Source organism: Orcinus orca, chromosome 15 (genome assembly GCF_937001465.1).
Source record: "Orcinus orca chromosome 15, mOrcOrc1.1, whole genome shotgun sequence".
Taxonomy (NCBI): Eukaryota; Metazoa; Chordata; class Mammalia; order Artiodactyla; family Delphinidae; genus Orcinus; species Orcinus orca.
In genome coordinates, this window is record NC_064573.1 from 74,550,904 (window position 1) to 74,572,273 (window position 21,370).

Sequence of the window (21,370 nt, forward strand, 5' to 3'; positions counted from 1 at the left end):
CCCTCCCTCCCCCTCCCTCCTCATCCCCCTCCTTCCCCCTCCTCCCTCTCCCTCCTCCCCCTCCTTCCTCATCCCCCTCCCTTTTCCCCCTCCCCCTCCCTCCTCCCCTCCCCCTCCTCCCTCCCTCCTCCCCCACCCCCTCCTCCCTCCCTCTCCCTCCTCCTCCCCCTCCCTTTTCCCCCTCCTCCCCTCCTTCCTCCCTCCTCCCTCTCCTTCCTCCCTCCTCCCTCTCCCTCCTCCTCCCCCTCCCCATCCTCCCCCCTCCCTCCTCATCCCCCCTCCCTCCTCATCCCCCTCCCTTTTCCCCCCTCCTCCCCCCTCCTCCCTCCCTCCTCCCTCTCCCTCCTCCTCCCCCTCCTCCCGGTCCTCCTCTTCCCCCTCCCTTCTCTGGACCGGAGACCATTCACATCTCAGTAGATGACACTTACTGGGGAGAGGACTTGTCTACATTTGCGACATGTCTGATGTGTAGAATATCTTAAAAACATTTTGCATATGGGGTTAAAAAAGGTATTCCTTGCAAGGTCACAGAGTAATTAAGATGTAGCTTTGAGGGAAAGGGGCGGGAAGGCCCAGGATTGGGGTCTTGGTCTCATCACTGAAGTCTCTTGCTATGTGACTTTGAATGAATCAGGACTCTGAGGATCTTTGAGCCTCAGTTTCCTCACCTGTGAAATGGGGTTGATGCCCCCCCCCCCCACCACCACCACCACCACCACCACCACCACCACCACCACCACCACAAGCTTCCTGGATAAGCAGACATGAGGTACGGGCCAGGCTGAACACCTTATCCCACCACTGCCTGGGGTGAGAGAGAATGTTGGCAACAGCCCAGAAAGGGGGGATCTCCATAGATTTGGAGAAGTTCTGAAATGCACTGAGCAGCAGAGTTTCTGTGGGTTCAAGGGCACCCAGGAATTTCCTGGGAGCGTGTGAGACCTCCTGACCCAGGCATTCCAGGGGCTGGGGGCTGGAAACCTGCATTTTAAACATGCTCCCTGGGGACCGATGAAGGTTAGGACACTTGGAAACACGTTTCCAACAAGGTTGAAAACTCAAACACTACTGCAGGGCAGGTAACCAAATCTTGTGGGTGGCTCAGGTGGGCCTCCTGTGGCCAGATAACCCAGCATTTCTAGAGAAGAAATCGAGATTCCTAAGTGAACTTTTCTCTTTGGAAATGGTGCGCAGGGCCAGCAGCACCCCGTGCAAGGCAGGGTCAACCTAGATTTGGGCCCCAGCTTTGCATTCCCAAGGACTTGGATTCAGAGGCCAAACCAGAGAAGGATGGAGACGGGGAGGGGATGTGGCCCAGGGGCTGGTTTTAAGGCTAATCGCGTGGAAGCACTTGGAATGTGCAGCTGAATGATGGCGTCGTCAATGGGAACAAAGTCGCCCACCTCTTTCTCCAAGAGGCAGCTAGTTGTTGAACAGATTCTTGCGGCTGACTTGTAATTAACTGGCAGCAGGGCGGCCTTTCACAGTGGCCACGCCCATAAGCAAATAGCTACTTATGCTTGAAAAGTTTGCTTTTCTAAGGGGTAAACACCCTCTGTCTGCAAATTTTGTTTATACTCTTCAGGGGTTTAATAGGTTCCTTTCATTCTCGATTTTCAGGCGGCTTCTGATAATGAGGCTTTAGGGGTTGGCCCCCTGAGGGCCCTACTTCTTTTCTCTGGTTCCCTGTGGAATGCGTGTGGGGGGTGTGTGTCTGTCTGTCTGCATTCCACTGCCTTTGTGATCCTGCTTTTAATTGCATAAGACATAGGGCATCGTGAGAGGTCATCATAGAAGGATGTCCGTGGCATATGGTTGGCTGAAAAACAGGTTGCTCTTAACCACACGTACCTATTGTATGGTCCCATTTGTGGTTTCAGAATGGATGGACAGGCCTGTATGTGCACACGTGTACCCACACATCTGTGGGTACACGTATCACTGTATGGGGAGACAGGGTAGGGTATGAGCTTGGACTTCGGACTTGGGCTCTGTCACGTACTACAGCTGACCCTTGAACGACATGGGAATTAGAGGTGCTGGGTCCCTGACACAGTCGCAAATCTGAGTACTGCTATCTCTGCCTCAAAAGCAAAGGAACTGATAAATGACTGACGGGGGACAGGATGCCGAAAGAGTTTGCATAGAGTCACGACTCAAACCCTAGCTCTTTCGATTCCACGTACTGTGATCTCTGATTCAACACCAACCCCCCCCCCCACGCTTAATTTAAAGATCGTGAAGTGAAAATACAAGTACTATAGTTGTTGAAAAAAGTCCGCATATAAGCGGACCCATGCAGCTCAAACCAGTGCTGTTCAAGGGTCGGCTGTACTGGTTTCCTCACTGTGGACTGGTAGCTAAGGTGGGTGTAATATACCTAGCATAGCACCTAGGGTTAAGTCTTCCATATATGTTAGATAGATGCTAACTAAATCTGAAAGGGAGAGAAGTAGGAAGAGGACAATTTCATTGCCTTTTATTCTTCTGTGTTGCTGGAGAATTTTTCAACTACTGCATGTAATATATATATGTATACATATATATGCATATTTTTATATATACATACGTATCTACATCTACATATATATATATATATATATAACCTATATGAATTAGTTTCCTGGGGCTGCCATAACAAATTACCACATACCAGGTGGCTTAAAAACATTGAACTTCAAGGTGCGGGATGCCATCCCACTGGGCAGGCCAGAAGTCCCTCCCTGGCCCCTAACGAGGGGCCCTCAAACCTCAGTTTGACTGTCGGCTGCAGTGACCCAGCCTCTCTCCCCGTGTTCCCCGCAGCTGGAGCCTGATGGACTGTTGGTGTGGGTCTTGGCTGGCACCCTAGGCCTCAGCCTCGTCTGTTCCCTGGTCTCGGTCCCACTGCAGTGCTTCCAGCTGAACAGAGTTTACGGCTGCTGCCTGCTTCTCTTGTACTTGACCTTCCTCCTGGTGGCCCTGCTCACCGAGTTTGGAGTGATTCACTTGAAAACTGTGTGAGTGAAGCTGTGTCGGGGTCCGCCTGGTGGTCGGGAAGTGTCGCTGCAGGCGGTGAGATGGAGGATGAAGTTTCTTCATTCGAACCCGCTCAGGCGAGCGTGGCCAAGGCCGAGACCGTGAACGGGGTGTGCACTCGTGGGGCTGTGCTCTCTGCTAAAGCTTCCCAGTCGCCGCTGTGTGCAGTTAGGTCAGCTAAACCTTGTTTCTGGGGCTGCGGAGGCTGGGCTTCCCTGTGGACAGAGTTCCAGGCAGCAGGTAGACTTCCTTGCGTTATCTCCAGAGCCTCTTGAAAGTTGGGGTCTGGGGCGAAGGGGATGCCTGGGTGCCTTCCAGGCTGGAAGACCCCAGAGTTCAGGGCTGGAGACAGTTGTGGAGGCCCAGGCCCCTCCCCACAGTCACGCCCTGTCGCCTTCCTGCTGCTTCTCTCAGGGCTGCCAAACCCGTGTTCAGGGAGTCAGGGTGACTCGGACCTGTCAGATAGAACAGCTTGTGTGCTGTGGGCCTCGGGCCGATGCGGGCTGAGTTCTAGAGCTGCGCTGTCCAACAGAAATAGAATGCGAGACATGTACCTAATTTTGAATCTTCTAGCCGCCACGTTAATAAAGCCAAAAGAAAAAGGTGAAATTAATGATAATATATATCACTTCAAGATAGCAGCCAGTGGCACTGGCCCACGAGTGGCTGCCGTGTCGGACAGCACAGCTCTAGGCTGCCTCTAGAACTGTCTGCTGGCTTCGGAGGTTTCCCCAGACGCAAAACAGGAGTCAGTGTGACTGTGCCCTGTGCCTACCTCAGGGGGAGCCCTGGGCTGGGGCTGCTTTGCCTGCGACCTCCTGGGAGGGTGATGAGCGCTCCCGGGCGCCTTCCTGCTGTCAGCCAGTGACCCGCCTTTTCAATAAGCAGCGCTTCTGTTTGCTCAATGCCTTATGCCGGCAGTAAAGGGACTCAGTTGTCTTTTTTTCCAATGAAAAAATTATTAAATATTTCAAGTAAACAGAAAACAACATACAGCCGGCTGTTACTGGTTCTTCCTAACCTGGGTCAGGCTGACGAGTGGTCGGTTCCAGGGCCGAAGGCGCTTGGCCCTGACGGATCTGGACTTGGTGGCATGTCTAGGGGTGGGGCTGAGGTGGGGTCAGGAATGGGCATGGATGGGTCCTCTCCCTGTTCCCCACGATCTCAGAAGCCACCGAATGGTGCCTGGTGGAAGTCACGAGGCAGCAGCCGCGTGTACAAAGCAGAGGCTCTTTTATTAATACGCCAGAAATCCGGAGACGCGGTGGGTTTTCCAGGTAACAAATCCCCATTGTACAAAAACCTTACAGCGTCGCCCCCTCTGTCTGTACAAAATGATTGTCACGTGGTGTGGAGTAAGGCTGGGTTGGGGGAGGGAAGCAAGGAGGAGGGGCCAGATGGTGTCCCCCCGAAAGCGGGGCAGGGGCCCAGGGCCATCACAGACACTGACAGGTGGTGTGACCCAGACCCACACACAGGTGGTGTGACCCAGGTGGTGTGGCGCATCTCACCTTGGTGGGGGTCAGCTGACGTGGGAGGTGAGAGGGCATCCGAGCTGGATGTCCTGGGTCCCCAGAGCTCACAGCGCTGGGTGACACCCGCTCCCTGCTCGATGGCCTGTGTACAAGTCGGAGGGTCAACCTGAGGAGGCCCCCAGTGACCCCGAAGGGGCAGCTGTCCTCAGCCTCAGTAATGAGGGTGCCCACCAGTGGCTGGAGTCTGGTGCCTCAGCACTGTTGCCACTTGGCTTTCATCCCGTCCCTGGCTAACACCAGGGCCTTTCACAGGATGGGGTTGGGAGGCCTGGACTAGATCCCACTCTTCCTGGTACTAGCCTTCACCCTGGGGGCTGGGGGGCTGCGCTCAGTTTCCCTGGTGCCCCTCCCAGGTTTCAGCCTCCTGGGGGCAGATGCTGAGGTTGGGGGACTCACGCCCTCCTCTGAGAGCCGCCCCTTGACTCCTGCTTCCAGAATGCCCATTTCAATAAACAAAAGCTGAAAGGCACCCAAATATGCAAACAAAGTTACTTCTCCGGAGCGGGGAAGGGGTTCTGGCCTGGGGCTCGGTGCCGAGCTGCCTGCGATGGCCCGTGGCCCTCCAGAGAGAAAAGAGGACGTCTGTCTCCCGATTCCCTTGGGGAATCTCAGTGGTTCTCAGTGATTCGTTGTTTCCCTAAAGGGCTGTGCTTTAAAAACAGAAACGTCCACCACTTCTCCCCTAGTGAGGGGGCAGAGCTGTGTGGTGCTGGCCATGGGACCAGCCCGTCCAAGGCCACAGTCGAGAAGACTTGGCCGTGGGGATGGGGTACCACACCCCGGGATCAGGCCCTGCCCGGCTGGGAAGAGGATGTGGCGAGAGGGAGTTTGCCCACCCGCCTCCCTAAGTCACAGAGGCAGTGGAGGCAGCTGGAAAGCGGGGGTTGGGGCAGGATGCCCAGTGCAGGCCGCTTCCCCTGCCCCCTCCCCCCCCCCCGGCCCCTTTCATCCCTGCTTCTGCCACTTCTGCTGCCTGCACTGAGATAGGCTCACCGCCCAGGAGAGCTGAGCCGAGGCTCCCTCTGCTCTGACCCTGCTTGTTTCTGCCGGTGCCACCACCGCTCACCGGAGCTGCCAACGCCGACAGCCTGCTATGGGTTCAAGCTCCTACTGCATCCTGACCTCAGAGAACGCTCCCAAGGTCCCTGGGGAACTCAGGAAACTGACAGGCCACCTGAACCTACTCCGGGGAGTGGAAACCTCGGGGTGAGCCGTGTCCCCAGCCCTACCTCAGTCAGGTCCACGGAGGGCGACTGCTCAAGGTGAGGGGGGAGCTGGCCAAGGAGACCACGGGTTCAGCCGCAGGGCGGCCGTGGACAGCCGTGGACAGCCTGAGGTGAGCCTCTGTGCTCTCTGTTCCCGTTTCCAGCAAATGCACCCACGTGAAAGGATCTGCTGTTGTCTTTAGCAGAATCCTGAATTAACCAAAATGTCTCTTTGCTTAAACAGGACGATCCCAAGGAAAAGGGATTTAAGGAGAAAAAGCCCATTTCAGGACCTGGTTTGGGTGGTAGCCATCGGCCTGGCCTCTTGCCCGTCTTCCTCCTCCTACTGGGCTGTGATTCCAAAGGCCATCTTAGGAGGATTTTCAGCAACAAGGGTTGAAACCAAAAGAAGGGTAGGTGAGAAGGCTCATGGAGCTGGGATACGGCCTCGCTCGCCTCCTGGCACTGGCTGAGATCTGACCATACAGAATAACCACAGCCCTGGATCACTCGTTCCAGTAGGTGCTGGGTACTGGTCCCCCAAGGGAACGCCCAGTTTCATTATTATATCTAGAGACATACCAACCCAAGGATGTGGGTTCTTTCCTTCCTAAGTGGTTTTGTCCCTAAAGCAGAACACAGACAGCCCAGGATGTGGGCCACAGGCAGGTTAGTGGGGAAGCTAGCTGTCAGCCTGGGCGGGATTCTGAAGGCAGCATCAGGAAGACGGTATGGATCTGGCCTAGGGACGCTGGCCCACGCTGAAGGCAAGCCCTGCAGAGATCGGCAGAAGCCATTCAAGTGCTCTCGTGAAGGGGCCTTCTGGAGCTTTCCATGTTAAGAAGAGCTCCTAGTGGCCTGATCCCCCCAAAATGAAACTGACTTCTGGGGTTAACAGGGCAAGGTGGGTACAAACCAAACCTCAGCTTGTCTGCCTGTCTTTCCTTTTTCCTATACATAAATATTTGCATATTTATGAATGTATGTATATATATATAAAACATATACACACATTATTCTGATACATCGTAGTAAAATAATACTATTGTGTTATTGCATAGAAGAGATGGCTTTTGCAGGCTGGGCTTAGGTGATGGTCTGGGAGCGCTGGCGGCTGCCTGGAGGCTGCGGGGTGGTGGGGACCACACGGCCGCTGAGCTGTCGTTGCTGCTGCTCCTGCTTCCGGGCGTGTTCCTCATACCACTCCTAAGGCAGAGAGCAGACAGGGTGCTGAGCGGGCCCCAGCCCTGCCCCCCAGCCTAACGGGGTCACCCAGGCTGGGCAGTGCTGTGACCCTCCCAGACCTGCTGGGAATTCTGAATAGGACCCTAAATAGAAAAATGACGATGCAACCTTTCCCTTCTTAACTAGAGATTTGCAAACCTCCTTGTCAAGTGTGCCTGCTTTCAGTGAGGCCCAGGTAGTAATAACACCCTTTACTCGTGAACATGATCTGTGTGGTTCACAAAGGGATGTGTGCCCCCCACCCCCTCGCCAACCCCCTGTGTTATCCCTTTTGAGCTGGGTGTCCTCATTTTACACCCAGGAAACCCGAAGCTCAGAAGTTGTATAAAGTTGTATGAAGCTTGAGTGCATCTCCCAACTCCCCGGTTGCTTTGCTGCCCTCCAGAACGGCTGTGAGAGCTCACCCGCCTAAGACTATTATCATTATATCATCCGACATTTTCAGGGACAGACGTATTCAGGTAATTGAGAAAATTTAAATATAAACCCTATGTTTTTAAAGAGTCTGAGCCACAGAACTTTAGAGCTTAAAAAATTAGAGAGATGGCCTAGTTCTGTGCCCCCTCATTCCACAGAGGGGGAGACTGAGGCCAGGAGTGGACGGCCCGGCGGCGTGTCTAGTGCCGTCCCCTCCTCTGCTTCATGAGGCAGGGACTGTCCCCCTCTCATAGATGGGGATGGGCTGCGTGACCTGCCCAAGGTCACGGAGCCTGGGATCAAACCCGGGTTTTATGACACCAGAGCTCATGTTGATTCCTCATCTCTGTGACTCTGAGTGCAGTGATTCGCCAGGTCTTCGCCCAGACCCCTTGTGTTTTTACAGATAAGGTGCGAGTCGCTTCGGGACTGCGGCCTCCCGGCCTTTTGGGCTCGGACCCTGGTCATCACTGTCCCAGGGAAACAAGGGTTTCCAGCCTGAAAACAGCATAGTCACAGTGGCTGGCGAGGGAGCGGGGAGCCTGGGCGGATGGGTGGCCCGCAGTCCATGGCTCTGTCTGGGCTGCAGAGCGCCAGCCCACGGGGTGCTTCGCAAGCTCTTTCACTTAGCAGCCAATGTGGGAAGACGGGGAGAGTTCGCAAAAAAATATCTGACTTTTTTCCCTTCTCTTAAATTAGAAAACAAAAACAATCAAAAACCCCAAGAGAGCCAGGCGCAGCAGGCCCTTGTTCCTATCGGGCAACGTCTGGCTGGATGTGGGAAGGACCATCCTCTTTGAAGAGGCCGGTCCAGGCCAGCTCGCCAGGGTCCCCCATGCTCCCTGCTCTGCCTGGAACGTCTCCCGCTGTACGCGTTTCCTTTGCTGTTCTGGCTCAGAGGAGGAGAATGAGATGAGGTCAGTGACATATGTGGAAGAGTGGACAGGGTGGCTGCCTATGTTGGGGAATGCTTCAAGGGTTCAAGGCTGAGCCCTGAAGCCCCCCCCACCCCGCCGCCGACCCGAGCAGTGGTCCACTGGTAGTGGTCCCAACAGATAATCCCACAGCTCCCCACTAAGCTCCCCACACATCAAGATGGGGACCGAGAGCAGCCTCTGCTCAGCAGCGGGAGGACCACCCCCAGACAGGAGGATCTGGGCAGCGCGGCCGGGGCTGCTCCTACCTGAATCTCCTCTTGGTACATCTTTAGGCTCAGATCGCTTTTGGTCCTCGATCTCCGTCCCAGAAACACCAAGGTATTTTGCTAGAGAAGAACAGAAAGGCTGCAGGGACCAGCTGGAGCCAAGGTCCTGGCGCCCGGCCTCACCCCCCCTTCTGGCTTCTGCAACGGTGCCCCCCAAAAGTGTCACCAAAACTTGAGGGGATGGACAGCGGGGGAGTGTTTGCACTAAGCCACAGCCCGCTCCCTCCGTGGGACGAGGCCCTGTCGCTCCCCACCTCGTATCTCTCCATCTGGGAGAGGATCTTGAGCAACTGGGCGATGTCAGAGGCGGCTCCCCAGGCCTCCTGGTAGAGCTTCAGGACAGCAATCAGCTCATCTTTGGAGATTTCCTTCTCAAGGGTGATACCGCCGTCAACTGCAGGACAGGAGGGTGGCAGGGGGAAGGAGCCTGGGACTCAGAGCCCCCCGTCTGGCTTGGTTTAGCCATCCTCCCTGCGCCCTACGGGGGCCTTAAGGTTCCCTCTCCCAGCAAAACTCTGGATCAGCACGACCACCTCCCCCCACCATCTGGAACTCACGTCCCTCCCCATCCCCTCCCTTTGCTGGGGCTGTCAGGAGCACTGGTCAGGCCACCAGCTTACAGGGGACAGAGGGTTTCAGGAGGGAGTCTCCGAGCAAAAAGAAAATGATCAGGTAGTCTGAGAGGACAGAGATTTGGAAACAAGTAGGAACAGGGATGTGGCAGTTCTGATGGAGAATCTGGCAAGAATGAAGGATCATTAGGCAGAAAGTGATGCACTCCGGGAAAAGGGAGACAAGGGGTCGCAAGCTGCAGAAGCAAGTAGTATTAGGCTCTGTGGTCAACGGTATTTACACCGTTTAAATCAAGAGCCAGAGGACAAACACGGGGTTTAGAAATGCGGAGACGACAACTAAAAGGGGGAACAGCTAAGGATGAACAGTCGGGGAGATGAGGAAGGCGGGACAGAGGGCTGCTGGGGTCACAATCAGCCTGTGATTTTTCTTGATCTCCGGGCTGTACTGTTCTGATTTTTTAAATGAGATCACGTGCATTTTTCTGTCATTTAGTATTTGAAAAATCAATGCAAATAAGAGATCAAGAAAGCTAAGCCAGGACTTGGGTGGTGGCACAGTGGTTAAGAATCTGCCTGCCAATGCAGGGGACATGGGTTCGAGCCCCGGTCCGGGAAGATCCCACATGCCGCAGAGCAACTAAGCTCGTGCGCCACAACTACTGAGCCTGCGCTCTAGAGCCCGCGAGCCACAACTCCTGAAGCCCATGTGCCTGGAGCCCGTGCTCCACAACAAGAGGAGCCACGGCAATGAGAAGCCCGCGCACCGCAACAAAGAGTAGCCCCTGCTCGCCACAACTACAGAGAGCCCGCGCGCAACAACAAAGACCCAACGCGGCCAAAAATAAATAAAATTGAGGGGAAAAAGAAAGCAAGCTAAGCCAGATCAGTAAGCTGAACTGCCAAAAGACTGGACAGACAGACAGATAAGCGGCAAACGCCCCTGCTCCAGCCACTTGCACAGACCTTCTGAGTCCCGGTTCTTGCGGCTGTAGTTCATGCGGAAGACGAAGGCTTCGAGAATGAAGGCGACAATGATAGTCATCACCACCTGGCCAGGCATGGAGAGGACGAGCAGAAAGAGAGAGGAATGAGGGGGGCGTGAGCTGCTGCGGGCCCCAGAGCCGACAGAGCCCGGTCAGACGTGTCCCCGGCCCCCTCCTCCCTGAGCTGCTGCCCGATAAGCAGGGGCAGCTGGAGGCTTGGAGGATGGAGGAGGGTGGAGCGCATTCTGTGTCCCTGGACCTACCATGGTCACGATGTAGAAGGTCATGAAGTAGAGGCGGCTCCAGTGGGAGGTCTGTGAGGTGATGCCTTCCTGGAGACAGGGAAGCAGGGAGTGAGCGAGCTCCTGGGGTGGGGCCGGGTCGCTGTCTATGCAGGCTTCTCCGTGGCCCCTGCTCTCTACAGACCCTTCCTGATCGGTTGTGGAAGACGAAGGAGGGGGACCTTGCTCCCTTGGGTCTAAAAATCCCTCTGAGCTCCTAAGGCCTGGACACTCCCCCCAGGACCGATACGGCCAACCTTTGGAAGAGATTAAGGAATGGAAAAAAACAACCAACCAGCCACGCTTGCCACACTGTTTCTTGACTGAAAAGTCTCCCTCACAGTGGTGGGAGCAGGACAGAGACCCAGAGGCTAACTGGCCTCTCCTGGCTGCTGGGGGGTGTGTGGAAAGCAGGCACAAAGGCCACGTCCAGCAAGTGCAGAGGGGGAGGCTCTTGGGATTCAGGCCATACCGTGGTGTCCCTGCAGAACCCTGCCCCCGCGGGGGACGGGGAGAGCAGTGCGCCCCAGGCTGCGTGAGGGGAGACGGGAGCTGGCCTCAGAGAATGGTGGGAAGATGCCCCCAGAAGCTGACGGAGGTCCTTACCATGATGATGTACCAGTTGTTGACAACTGTGAGCTCAAACAAGGTCACTGCCAAAGGGAAGGGAGAAACAGAAAGCATCTTGATCAGACCTGCTTTTGCAAAGTGAGTGTCAAGCGGCCTCTCTCCACCTGTCCTGGGTACCACGCACTTGTCTGCCGGGGTGGCCTGTGAGCTCCCGAGAGCAGCCACGGCGCGTCCTGAGCGTCCACCCCCACAGGGAGTGCTGCCATCCTGGCCTTTTGGTCCCCAGAAGGGTGCCTCTTTGGCCTCAGCAGCTCGTGATGGACCAGGGGTGGAGATACTGGGGAAAGAGTCCCCGGACCTTCCTTGGCATAGATCTGGGATGTCGTGAGGGGATCCCTTCCTCTTGAGAAGCTGTGTCTGGCCTCCCGGCCTCTCCATGGAAGCCAGGAGCAGAGCTGTGTGGGCCTGGCCTGGGTAATGCAGGACACTGTGGCTGGCTGGTGTGGCCAGGTCCCACCCTGCAACTGTGGAGCTGTGACAAGGGGGCTGGTTCCCTAGCATCGGGCTGCACCCATCTCCCAGCCAAGCATGAAGCTCTGCTGCTCTCCCGATGCTGAAAAAGTAACAGGAAACAAGCCCTGGGGTCTGGCCTGCACTGTACCCCCAAGGCTGGGCAAACCACAGGCTCCACTGGGGCCAGAGAGGACTCGAGGAAGTATGGCAAATGGCTCGGGATGGGGAGGCCTCGGGCAGCTCTGCTCCGCCCCACCTGGGACCTGCGGTGACCAAGGCAGTACCCAGGGCATGGCCCGCCTGGGCTTTCCGCACTCACCAAAGCTGTTCAGGATGTTGTCAAAATTGTTGAGATAGTAGTAGCCTTCCTCCACCACGGTCCTGTTGTCCATGGTGTGATTGAGCCAGCGGTAGGCGTCTGCCACTGTGCTCGTACTGGCCGGGGCAGACGGGGCGGGGGGACAGAGGGTTGAGTGGGAAGGTCACAAGATAACTGGTCACCTCAACAAAGTACAGAAAGTTTAAGCAAACCAAGGTCTGACTGAGGACCATCTCTCTTGGCCCAGCCTGGTTTCCTGCCGAGCCCCCAGCTCCCTTGCCTGTCTTCCTGTCTCAAGGGGAGTCCCCAGGGTGCTGGTGGGAACGCCCAGACTTGCCCCCCATTCCACCTTCACTTGGCATTTCTCTGCCGCCAGCCAGGCCTTCTTGCTCTCAGCTGCCAGAGCCCGGCGCTCTGGGAGGGGAGACAAAGGCAGTGCCTCCTCGAACACCACCCCCAGCCCCCAGCCCCCTGCCCCCACCAGTCTGGGATCTGCCCTGGAGGCCGGGTGCCAACGGCAGCCCTCGAGAAGGGTCCTCCCCTCCTCGGGCTTTCCCCAGCACCTGGCTGGAGTGTTCTGTTCTGTTCTAATCGGTTGCCCCTGTTCTGAGAGCTTGTTTGCTACTTTCCTGCCAACCTCCTACGGCTGATCTGCTGTAATTCACGGGGATGTTTTGACAAGCCTGGTCCTCGGGCCCCCAGGGAGCTTGTTCCCAAGGCAGAGTCCTGAGCCTCTGGCCTGTGTCGGACACGCAGGGTGGGGTCTGGAGTTTGCCCTTTTAAGCAGCGGCCCTGAGGATTCTCATGTGCCCTAAGGTTTGTGACCCACTGCTACAGGCTCTGGTTCTCAGCTTAGCCTGACGCTCAAAACGGCTACCAGTGTCTCTGAGAACTTTCTTTATCAGCGCTTGAAACCATAAGGACCAATTTTAAGAGAACACTGGATGGAGAACGAATGGCAGAGCACACGGATTTCATCATGGGGGCTTAGGAGGAAAGGGAGTGATCAAGGGAGGCTGTGTCCCCCGCTCTCTATCCCTGCCCCAGAGACCTTCCCGCATGTGTCTGCCCTCATCCTAACAGGCCACCCCTAGCTGATGTGTCTGCCCAGGTCCCCAGTCACCCCCGGGGAGAAGCAGGAGGAAGCTGTGGGACTGCGGCCTCGGGCCCCAGGCTGCTCCCGGTCCTGGAGGAGCCGCCGGCGCCCAGCCCGAAGGGTAAGCTGATGGAGACCTGGCTGGAGAGTGGCTCCTAGACCCTGCCTGGGGGACAGGGAAACTTGCTCAGACATCCTCACTTCAGAGAGGACCCTCTGCTTCCAGGCCCCCTCCCTTAGCTGCTGCACTGAACTAATAAGCCCTGGAAGCAAAGCAAAGTGATTCTCAGGGCTTCAAAGGGTGCTGTGGCCTGGGGAGGTGGGCCCCTGAGGGATCAGAAGTCAGCGTTCCAGTCCTGGCTGGGCTCCTCCAGAAACGCAGGCTGCCTGGGGCTGGGGGCCCCGCTGCGTACTCACTTGCAGCAGTTGGGGTAGAGGATCCCACAGAAGAATTCCATGCCCACGATGGCGAAGGAGTAGTAGAAGGTGAGCAGGGTGAGGCCCAGGCTAGGGAGGAGGGTCAGAAGAGACAGGGTGATGGAGGGCCGGCGGGAGAGAGCAGCTCGCCCGGCGGCCCCGGCATCCTCAGACCCCTGAGCTGACTGATGGAGACGCATGCCCCTAGCCAGGTGCACCAGCTGGACAGTGCCTGCAGGGGAGGGGCCTCGGATCCAGGTCTGGGGTAGAAAACGGCTCGAATCAGGACTCTATTACCAGACGCCCCTCTACCAGCGGTTCACCCCTTACCTGTGAAGGTAGACTCACAGGTGACCCTTACCTGTGAACATAGACACAGGCGGTAAGTGAGTTGACAGCTCCCTGCCCTCCCTACTATTTCAGACAGGTCAGTGGAGAAACGTGGAACCAGGGAGACCTGTGGTGGTCAAGGTCTCGGTCTCCTTGAAGAGATCTGACCCTGTCAGGCCCTCGATTTTCGTCCTTTTTGGGACTCCCCCTCCCCCTCCCCCCGAGACCACCCAGCTGCCCACCCCGAGGGGGCACAAGCCTCAGGACGCCTGGCCCTGGGGGCCAAGAGGCAGGGCAGTACCTGGCCATCCGGGGCAGCAGTTCAAACATGGTGTCCAGCACGTTGCGGTAACGCTTCTTCAGTTTAAACAACCTGAGCGAGGGAAGCGGGCTGGGTCACTTACGGGTGCTGGGCGTGGCCGCAGCCCCTCCGTCCACAGCACCAGGTGGGGCGCGGCAGGCCCGGGGCCTCTCCACCACCTGAGAGCCTACTTTCCCCAGAGCCGCCAGCCGGGCACTCAGCTCGGGCGACTCGCACCCTGGGCAGGGGCAGCGGGGGCGCCAGGACATCGCGGCTGGACGGGCCCTGCCCTGAAAGGAGGCAGGGCAAGACTCTCGTGAGCAGGCGCGGCGGCCACACAGCTCCCGGATGAAGCCCGGAGGCCAGGGGCGGGGTGGGGCCTTGCCCGGGACGCTGCGGCAACCCTGGGAGGGGAGAAGGCCGCGCCTGCAGAGGAGCCTGCAGTGCGGCAGCTCCTCCAGGTAAGAAAGGGGCGCCCTGTCCCTCACCTCCACCTCTCCTCCTGGGCAGGACGTGAATAGGATCGCAGCTGGATATTCTAGAGGAAAACCAGCCTTCTGAGGACACACAGAGATCTCTAACTAGTAAGGGACACCGTCCACGGATCTCCACAAATTTGTGCTGGTTTCCTACGGTGGTCCCTGGGGGAAAGCTGAGAGCAAGTGAGGGTTTTTCTTGACAAGGGACTGTGCCAGACAATCGCGGCTGGCTGTGGTAGGGGCTCGAAAGTCCCTCTGGACCCTCAGAGGCCGTGGCTCTCTGGTTGATGACTCTGAGCACGTGTGTTTCTGTGGCTGCAGCCGACACCAGCACAGGCCAAGTTCACTGGAGCCTTGAGCCACGTTTCTCTTCCACAGTCAGAGGCAACTGGTCCCAGGATGTGAGGAGGTGGGCACACCTGCCCAGGTGGAGACAAGGCCCCCACCATCCCCCCTCCCCCCACCCACACTAGGTGCTCCTGCAGGGGCCGCGCCACCCCTGACACCAGGCCTGTGAGCCTTCTGGCTCCTGGTCACTCCCCAGACCAGTCTCAAGGCTCTCCCCACCCTCCCCTGCCCACCACTCCCAACCCCAGCCCTGCCCTGTCACCTCAGCAGCTGGAGGGGACGCAGGACCACTATGAAATAAAAAGGCTCCATGTTGAAGGCCAGAGCCAGCAGTCCCAGGAAGGCGAACGCTGTGACGAAGAAGTCGAACCTGGGAGGGAGGAGGAGAAGCCATGGTCTGTTCGGCTCACCCCTAGCCTCCCTCACGACGGCCAGTGGCTCCTCGGCCCTGTGCCCAGCACTCCCTTCCAAGGAGCCCACACGCCAACCACCGCAAAGGCAGCCACAGGCCCCGCAGTGGCCCACAGCCAGCCAGTTTCCTACCGCTATCGGGTTTCTGAGGCTGGTGTGGCTGGGCCCCAGTCACAGCACACACCTCAGGGGTCAGACATTCCTATGGATGTCCCTGGTGGCGCAGTGGTTAAGAATCCGCCTGCTGGGTCTGCCTGCAGATTCAGGGGACACGGGTTCGTGCCCCGGTTCAGGACGATCCCACATGCCGCAGAGCGGCTGGGCCCGTGAGCCACGGCCGCTGAGCCTGCACATCCGGAGCCTGTGCTCCACAACGGGAGAGGCCACAACAGTGAGAGGCCTGCGTACCACAAAAAAAAAAAAAAGGAAAAAAAGAATCCGCCTGCTGGGCTTCCCTGGTGGCGCAGTGGTTGAGAATCTGCCTGCCAATGCAGGGGACACGGGTTCGAGTCCTGGTCTGGGAAGATCCCACATGCCGCAGAGCAACTAGGCCCATGAGCCACAACTGCTGAGCCTGTGCGTCTGGAGCCTGTGCTCTGCAACAAGAGAGGCCGCGATAGTGAGAGGCCCACTCACCGCGATGAAGAGTGGCCCCTGCTTGCCACAACTAGAGAAAGCCCTCGCACAGAAACGAAGACCCAACACAGTAAAAATAAATAAATTAATAAACTCCTACCCCCAACATCAAAAAAAAAAGAATCCGCCTGCCAATGCAGGGGACACGGGTTCGAGCCCTGGTCCGAGAATATCCCACATGCCACGGAGCAACTAAGACTACAGAGCCTATGCTCTAGAGCCCGTGAGCCACAACTACTGAGCCCACAAGCCACAACTACTGAGCCCGTGCACCACAACTACTGAGCCTGCACTCTAGAGCTCACGAGCCACAACTACTGAGCCTACACTCTAGAGCCCGCGAACCACAACTACTGAGCCTGCGTGCCTAGAGCCGGTGCTCTGCAACAAGAGAAGCCACCGCAATGAGAAGCCCATGCACCGCAATGAAGAGTAGCCCCAGCTCGCCGCAACTAGAGAAAGCCCGAGCACAGCAACGAAGACCCAACACAGCCAAATAATAAATAAATAAATAGACAGACAGATAGATAAATAAATAAGAATCCGCCTGCCAATGCAGGGGACATAGATTCGATCCCTGTTCTGGGAAGATCCCACATGCCGCGGAGCAACTAAGCCCATGCGCCACAACTACTGAGCCTGCGCTCTAGAGCCCGCGAGCCACAACTATTGAGCCTGCGCTCTAGAGCCCGTGAACCACAACTTCTGAGCCCGCGTGCCACAACTACTGAAGCCCGTGTGCCTAGAGCCTGTGCTCCACAAGAAGAGAAGCCACTGCAATGAGAAGCCCTCGCACAGCAATGAAGAGTAGCCCCTGCTCGCCGCAACTAGAGAAAGGCCGTGCACAGCAATGAAGACCCAACGCAGCCAAAAATTAATTAAAAAAAGAAAATGCCTAGAAACCCCTCCTGAAGGTCCCGCACTGGTCTCATGGCAGACACAGGTTACACCAGCGACCCTGGTGAAGGCACTGAGGGGTGGGGCAGGACCACAGGGGAGTCCCACAGGGAAAGCAGGACAGAGAGACCCTCTCCTCCCAGATACACATTAAGGCCCTGCAAACTGCATGCCCACACGCTACTGCTCTGCCCGACTCTTCTCTACTTATTAACTTGTTTTTACTCTCACGACCCAAGACCTTGTGAGTGCCGCCCGATTTCACGGGTGAGTTAACGTTCGTGGGCAGTGAGCCGCCTCTCGGGGTCTCTGGACAGGGAGAAAGGCCACCAGCTTGACGCTGACCAAGCATCAGGACCCGTAGCACTTCCTTCTCTGCGGGTGTCATGGTTTTCGTGGAGGAGAAAAGAGCTTAGTTCAGGGAGAGGTGTGGCATTAAGTGACTCACAGAGAGCCAGCTGGCCTAAGGACCCCAAGAGGCCGTGTCCAGGAGAGGGGCTGGCGGGGGTGGTCTGAGAGAGTAAGATGAGGGCCTGACCCTGGGGAGGCCTGGAGCCACTGGCAGAACTCTGCCAGGAGACAGGGGCCTGACCTAGCCTCGGACCTTCCCTCTGAAACTGTGCAGTGGGTGTGGACGGAGAGGACCTGTGGCTTTCATTAGAGTCTCTGACATGCGTGAGAAACATGCTCTCTACTCACAGATTCCATCCGGAGGACAAGTACTCAACGGGGCCGAGGCCGGCTACTTTCAGGAACAGCTCCACCCCGTAAACTGTAAGCAGGAAGACGCAGTTAGCAGCGGCCCTGCCACAGCCTCTGCCACCCCTGGCCTGGCTCGTTTCCTCCTCGAGACTCTCCCGAGGTCTGGTCACGTGCCCTCCAGACACCCACGTCACACCCGCACCCCTGAGAGAGTGTGGGCTCCAGGGCAGGGCCTGGCCCAGATGCTGGCCAACCGGGGCCGCCCGCTAACAAGAAGCACTTGCTCCCACTCCCTGGGAGTGGCCGCAGGCATTGTCTGTCCATCCAATAGGTATTTCCTAAGCCGTTCTCCCGTGCCAGGCCTTGCACTGGGTGCTGGGTGCCCAGCCCTGAACAACGCAGAGCTTAGAGTCTAGACTCAGGGGAAAGACAGCAAACTGATAATGTTAGACTGGGGGAAGGAGACTGGGGGAAAAGTGTGACATTTGAAAGAAATCAGGGGCCAAGCCGGATATGATCTTGGCCTGCTTGAGGGGCAGAAGGTAGGTTGGTGTCATTGGAACATAATGAAAGAAGGGGCTGAAGAGGGAGCTCTGGAGGGGGCATCAGATCACACAAGTGACACAGTTGGGAAGAGATTCCAGGTCTTTCTGACCCCAGAGTTTGTGCACTGAATCACTATGCTACTCTGAACTCCACAGAAAAAGCCAAAGGGCACTGATCAAGGCAGTAAAAGTCATGCTTTTTAAGAACAGTGAAAACAACTTAGGACACAGTGTTATTAGTTATGTCTAATGTTTAGACATAAAGGGAGAGGGGTGTCAGGCAGAGCGGTGAGGTGTGGTGAGGGGATGAGTGTGCCAGGGAGAGGAAGACACCTGTGCAGAGGCCCAGAGGTAGGAAAGGGCAGGGGCCCTGGGAAGCGGGATGTGTTCGGGGGGGCTGCAGGTGGGGCGCGGGTGGTGGTACTGGCAAGAGATGAAGCCGGAGAGGGAGGCTGAAGGGGCCCACACGGGAACTTGGTCTGGAGGCCAGTGGGCAATCACCAAAGAGTTTGAAACAGGGATGGGTAGAATCAGACTCGACTTCTGCTCCACCCTCATCATGCTCCCCTGCTTTAGAGAAGAGCCATGAGATCTTAACCCCAAAAGAAGTTCCAGCCAGTGGTTAGGACAAGCACTTGAGCAAAGCCATGTCAGAAACTTACTGGTCAGAAAGACGAGGTAACTCCAGGGCACATGCTTGGAGAAGAAGTTCCCACCTGTAAGAAGAGAGGCAGCAGTTCAAGAGGTGGGCCAGGTGTGCCCACAGGACAGGCCAGTCCCCTAGCCAGGCTCACCTTTCAGCATGAAGGTCTCCACAAGGATCCAGACCCCGTTGACTGCCACCACCAAGTCTGCAACAGACAGGCTCATAATAGAGAAAGCACAGGTGGGTGTGGAAATCTACAGGTCACAGCTGCAGCCCCTGGTTAGTTTCTAGGCAGCTCAGAGATATGCAGAGAGCAGGGCTTGTAACAGATAACTTCCTGCTTAATGCTTTTACCATGAGCTAAATCAGCCAGTAGTTTCTCTTAGAAAATAGCTACAGATTTCTAAAAATCACCCTCTATGTCACTACAGGGATACCAGTTAAGATGTTTCAGTAAAACCTACAGATTATTCCAAGTTGGCGTAAAAGATGGACCATATACAAAGGGTTTGAGTATTGAAAACATTTGTTTTCCCCTAGAGATATCTGGTTTTTAAATGACTGCAGAAACTAGTTAGCAAAATTGCATATGCGTTTGGCCTTTCACCTAGCAATCCTACTTTTAGGGATCCATCCCAATGAGACATTAGCAAAAACACAAATGACGTATACCGAAAGCTATTCACTGAGGAACTATTAGTGATAGCAAGGAAACTAGAAACAACCTAAACGATCAATAGGAGACTGGATGAATAAACTATGACACGTTCATGAAATGGCGTACTCTCAGCTATAAAAAGGAATGAAGAACATCTCTGTATATTAATATGGTGTGGTCTCTAGGATGTATTGCTAACTGAAAAAAAAGCAAGGTTGAAAAAAGTGTGTAAATTATGCTAGTTTATTTAAGGCAGGGAAATATGCATATATGCATCTACTTATAGTTTTTTAAAAAATGGAAGGATAAACTACAATAAAAGTTACCCACTGGGGGAGGTGACAGGATGGAAACAATTCTTCCTTGAGTATACTTTCTTTTGTAGCTCTGACGTGGAATCATATACATATTTTACATAATTATAAGGCAAAATTCAATGTAAAAAGTGACCTCTAAAAATATTTTTTCAAATGAAATAAAGAAATGTAGATGGTGACATACCCACATGGAGAAAAACTACTCCAGATGAATTTAAAACACAGTCATCTGAATCCCTGGAGTGGTGTTTCTAGCAATTATATATTAGGGTTGTGTTGGTATTGTTTTTTGGAGACTATTACGTGTGGACTATGGGATAAAGCAAGTGAGGGACTGTGTCAGTGTTGTTGGGAACTAGGATTTTAAGCCTGGGAATTTAGACGTGAAAGAATGATGAGGGCTTCCCTGGTGGTGCGGTGGTTAAGAATCCACCTGCCAGTGCAGGGGACACAGGTTCGATCCCTGGCCCGGGAAGATCCCACATGCCATGGAGCAACTAAGCCCGTGCGCCACAACTACTGAGCCTGCACTCTAGAGCCCGTGTGCCACAACTGTGTGCCTGGAGCCCATGCTCTGCAACGAGAAGCCACGACAATGAGAAGTCCGCGCACCGCAACGAAGAGTAGCCCCTGCTCGCCACAACTAGAGGAAGCCCGTGCACAACAGCGAAGACCCAACACAGCCAAAAATAAAAACAACTAAATTTTAAAAAAAGAAAAAGAAAAAAAAGAATGATGAAGTTAGGTAAAACCCCTATAGTCCACAATTTGAATTAAGAATATCAGGATAAACTCACAAGACAGTTTATCTTTTAAAAATCCAAAATCCTACCTCTGTCCATGGAAAGGCCTGGAAACAATAACCAACTCCAAGCAATGAGCACCTCTAGCATCTCAGATTGTGGTCTCTAAACACCATTTCCCATTAAATGGAACCAGCACTCCTTAGAAAGAGTGAATTCAATCAAGCCTCTAGATTAGTAGAAATGTCTGCATCTGTGCTGTCCAATTGGTCATCATTAGCCACACATGGTTACTGAGTGCTTGAACTGCGGCTATTGTGACGGGAACTGGATTTTTAAGTTTTAGTTGGTCTAAATTTACATAGCCATATACGGCTGGTGGCTGCCACACTGAACAACACAGCTCTAGCTATAACTACCAAATTACAGTAAATAAGCAACAGAGGAACATGCAAAATCAAGAAGGAAGGACAAACAATCCTGTTCCTTCAACTAAATATTGCAAGAGGAAGAAAACGGATTGGGGGAGAAACCTACAGATTAAAACAGACTGAAGTGACATATCAACAAACCACAATCTGTGGTTCTGGAATCTGCTTCCAAAAACACCAGGTCTAGAGAAGGGGTGATGAGCTGGACTGAGGGGATCAGACAGACAAGAAAGACAGGCAATGAGATGATAACTGTTGACGCTGGGTGATAGGTACGTGGACGCTCTTTACAATCCTTCCACTTTTATACATGCTTGGAATTTTCTGTAATAAACGGCCAACATCATAACTGCAGGATTTATCCTTGTATCCCCACCTTCCGGAGCAGTAAGACTCAGGAGGAAAGGGACCTAGAGCTGTGATATTTCACACTTACACATGAAATACTGGAAGGCCTTGGACTTCACAAGGATATTAATTCCTATTTGAAGAGAAGACATGTTAACAGTGAAATTTTCATGTACAAGTACACGTTCCCCTACCACAGA

The 21,370-nt window shown here is 55.1% G+C and overlaps 2 protein-coding genes across 16 annotated transcripts in view; one reads left to right on the forward strand and one right to left on the reverse strand.

The window, feature by feature from the left end:
* SLC8B1 (solute carrier family 8 member B1) overlaps nt 1-4,011 on the forward strand; it is a 31,495-nt gene extending 27,484 nt beyond the window's left edge. For 2 of the 5 annotated variants that reach the window (XM_033408731.2, XM_033408732.2), the window contains exon 17: nt 2,806-4,011. In XM_033408731.2, coding sequence (XP_033264622.1) covers nt 2,806-3,003 — 198 coding nt within the window. In that variant the 3' untranslated portion in view covers nt 3,004-4,011. The remainder of the gene's footprint in view (nt 1-2,805) is intronic. The other 3 variants (XM_033408734.2, XM_033408735.2, XM_033408733.2) reach the window with 2 other exon arrangements.
* Nucleotides 4,012-4,234: 223 nt separating this feature from the next.
* Nucleotides 4,235-21,370, reverse strand: part of TPCN1 (two pore segment channel 1) — a 64,171-nt gene continuing 47,035 nt past the window's right edge. For 9 of the 11 annotated variants that reach the window (XM_033408724.2, XM_004281455.3, XM_033408725.2 and 6 more), the window contains 14 exons: nt 21,259-21,303; nt 18,822-18,878; nt 18,690-18,743; nt 17,480-17,552; nt 15,099-15,206; nt 14,010-14,081; nt 13,379-13,468; nt 11,866-11,981; nt 11,070-11,116; nt 10,446-10,514; nt 10,163-10,247; nt 8,879-9,018; nt 8,604-8,684; nt 4,235-6,964 (listed from right to left, as the gene is read on the reverse strand). In XM_033408724.2, coding sequence (XP_033264615.1) covers nt 6,845-6,964; nt 8,604-8,684; nt 8,879-9,018; nt 10,163-10,247; nt 10,446-10,514; nt 11,070-11,116; nt 11,866-11,981; nt 13,379-13,468; nt 14,010-14,081; nt 15,099-15,206; nt 17,480-17,552; nt 18,690-18,743; nt 18,822-18,878; nt 21,259-21,303 — 1,157 coding nt within the window. In that variant the 3' untranslated portion in view covers nt 4,235-6,844. Of the gene's footprint in view, nt 6,965-8,603; nt 8,685-8,878; nt 9,019-10,162; nt 10,248-10,445; nt 10,515-11,069; nt 11,117-11,865; nt 12,048-13,378; nt 13,469-13,708; nt 13,740-14,009; nt 14,082-15,098; nt 15,207-17,479; nt 17,553-18,689; nt 18,744-18,821; nt 18,879-21,258; nt 21,304-21,370 lie in introns of those variants that run through there. The other 2 variants (XM_049697754.1, XM_033408726.2) reach the window with 2 other exon arrangements.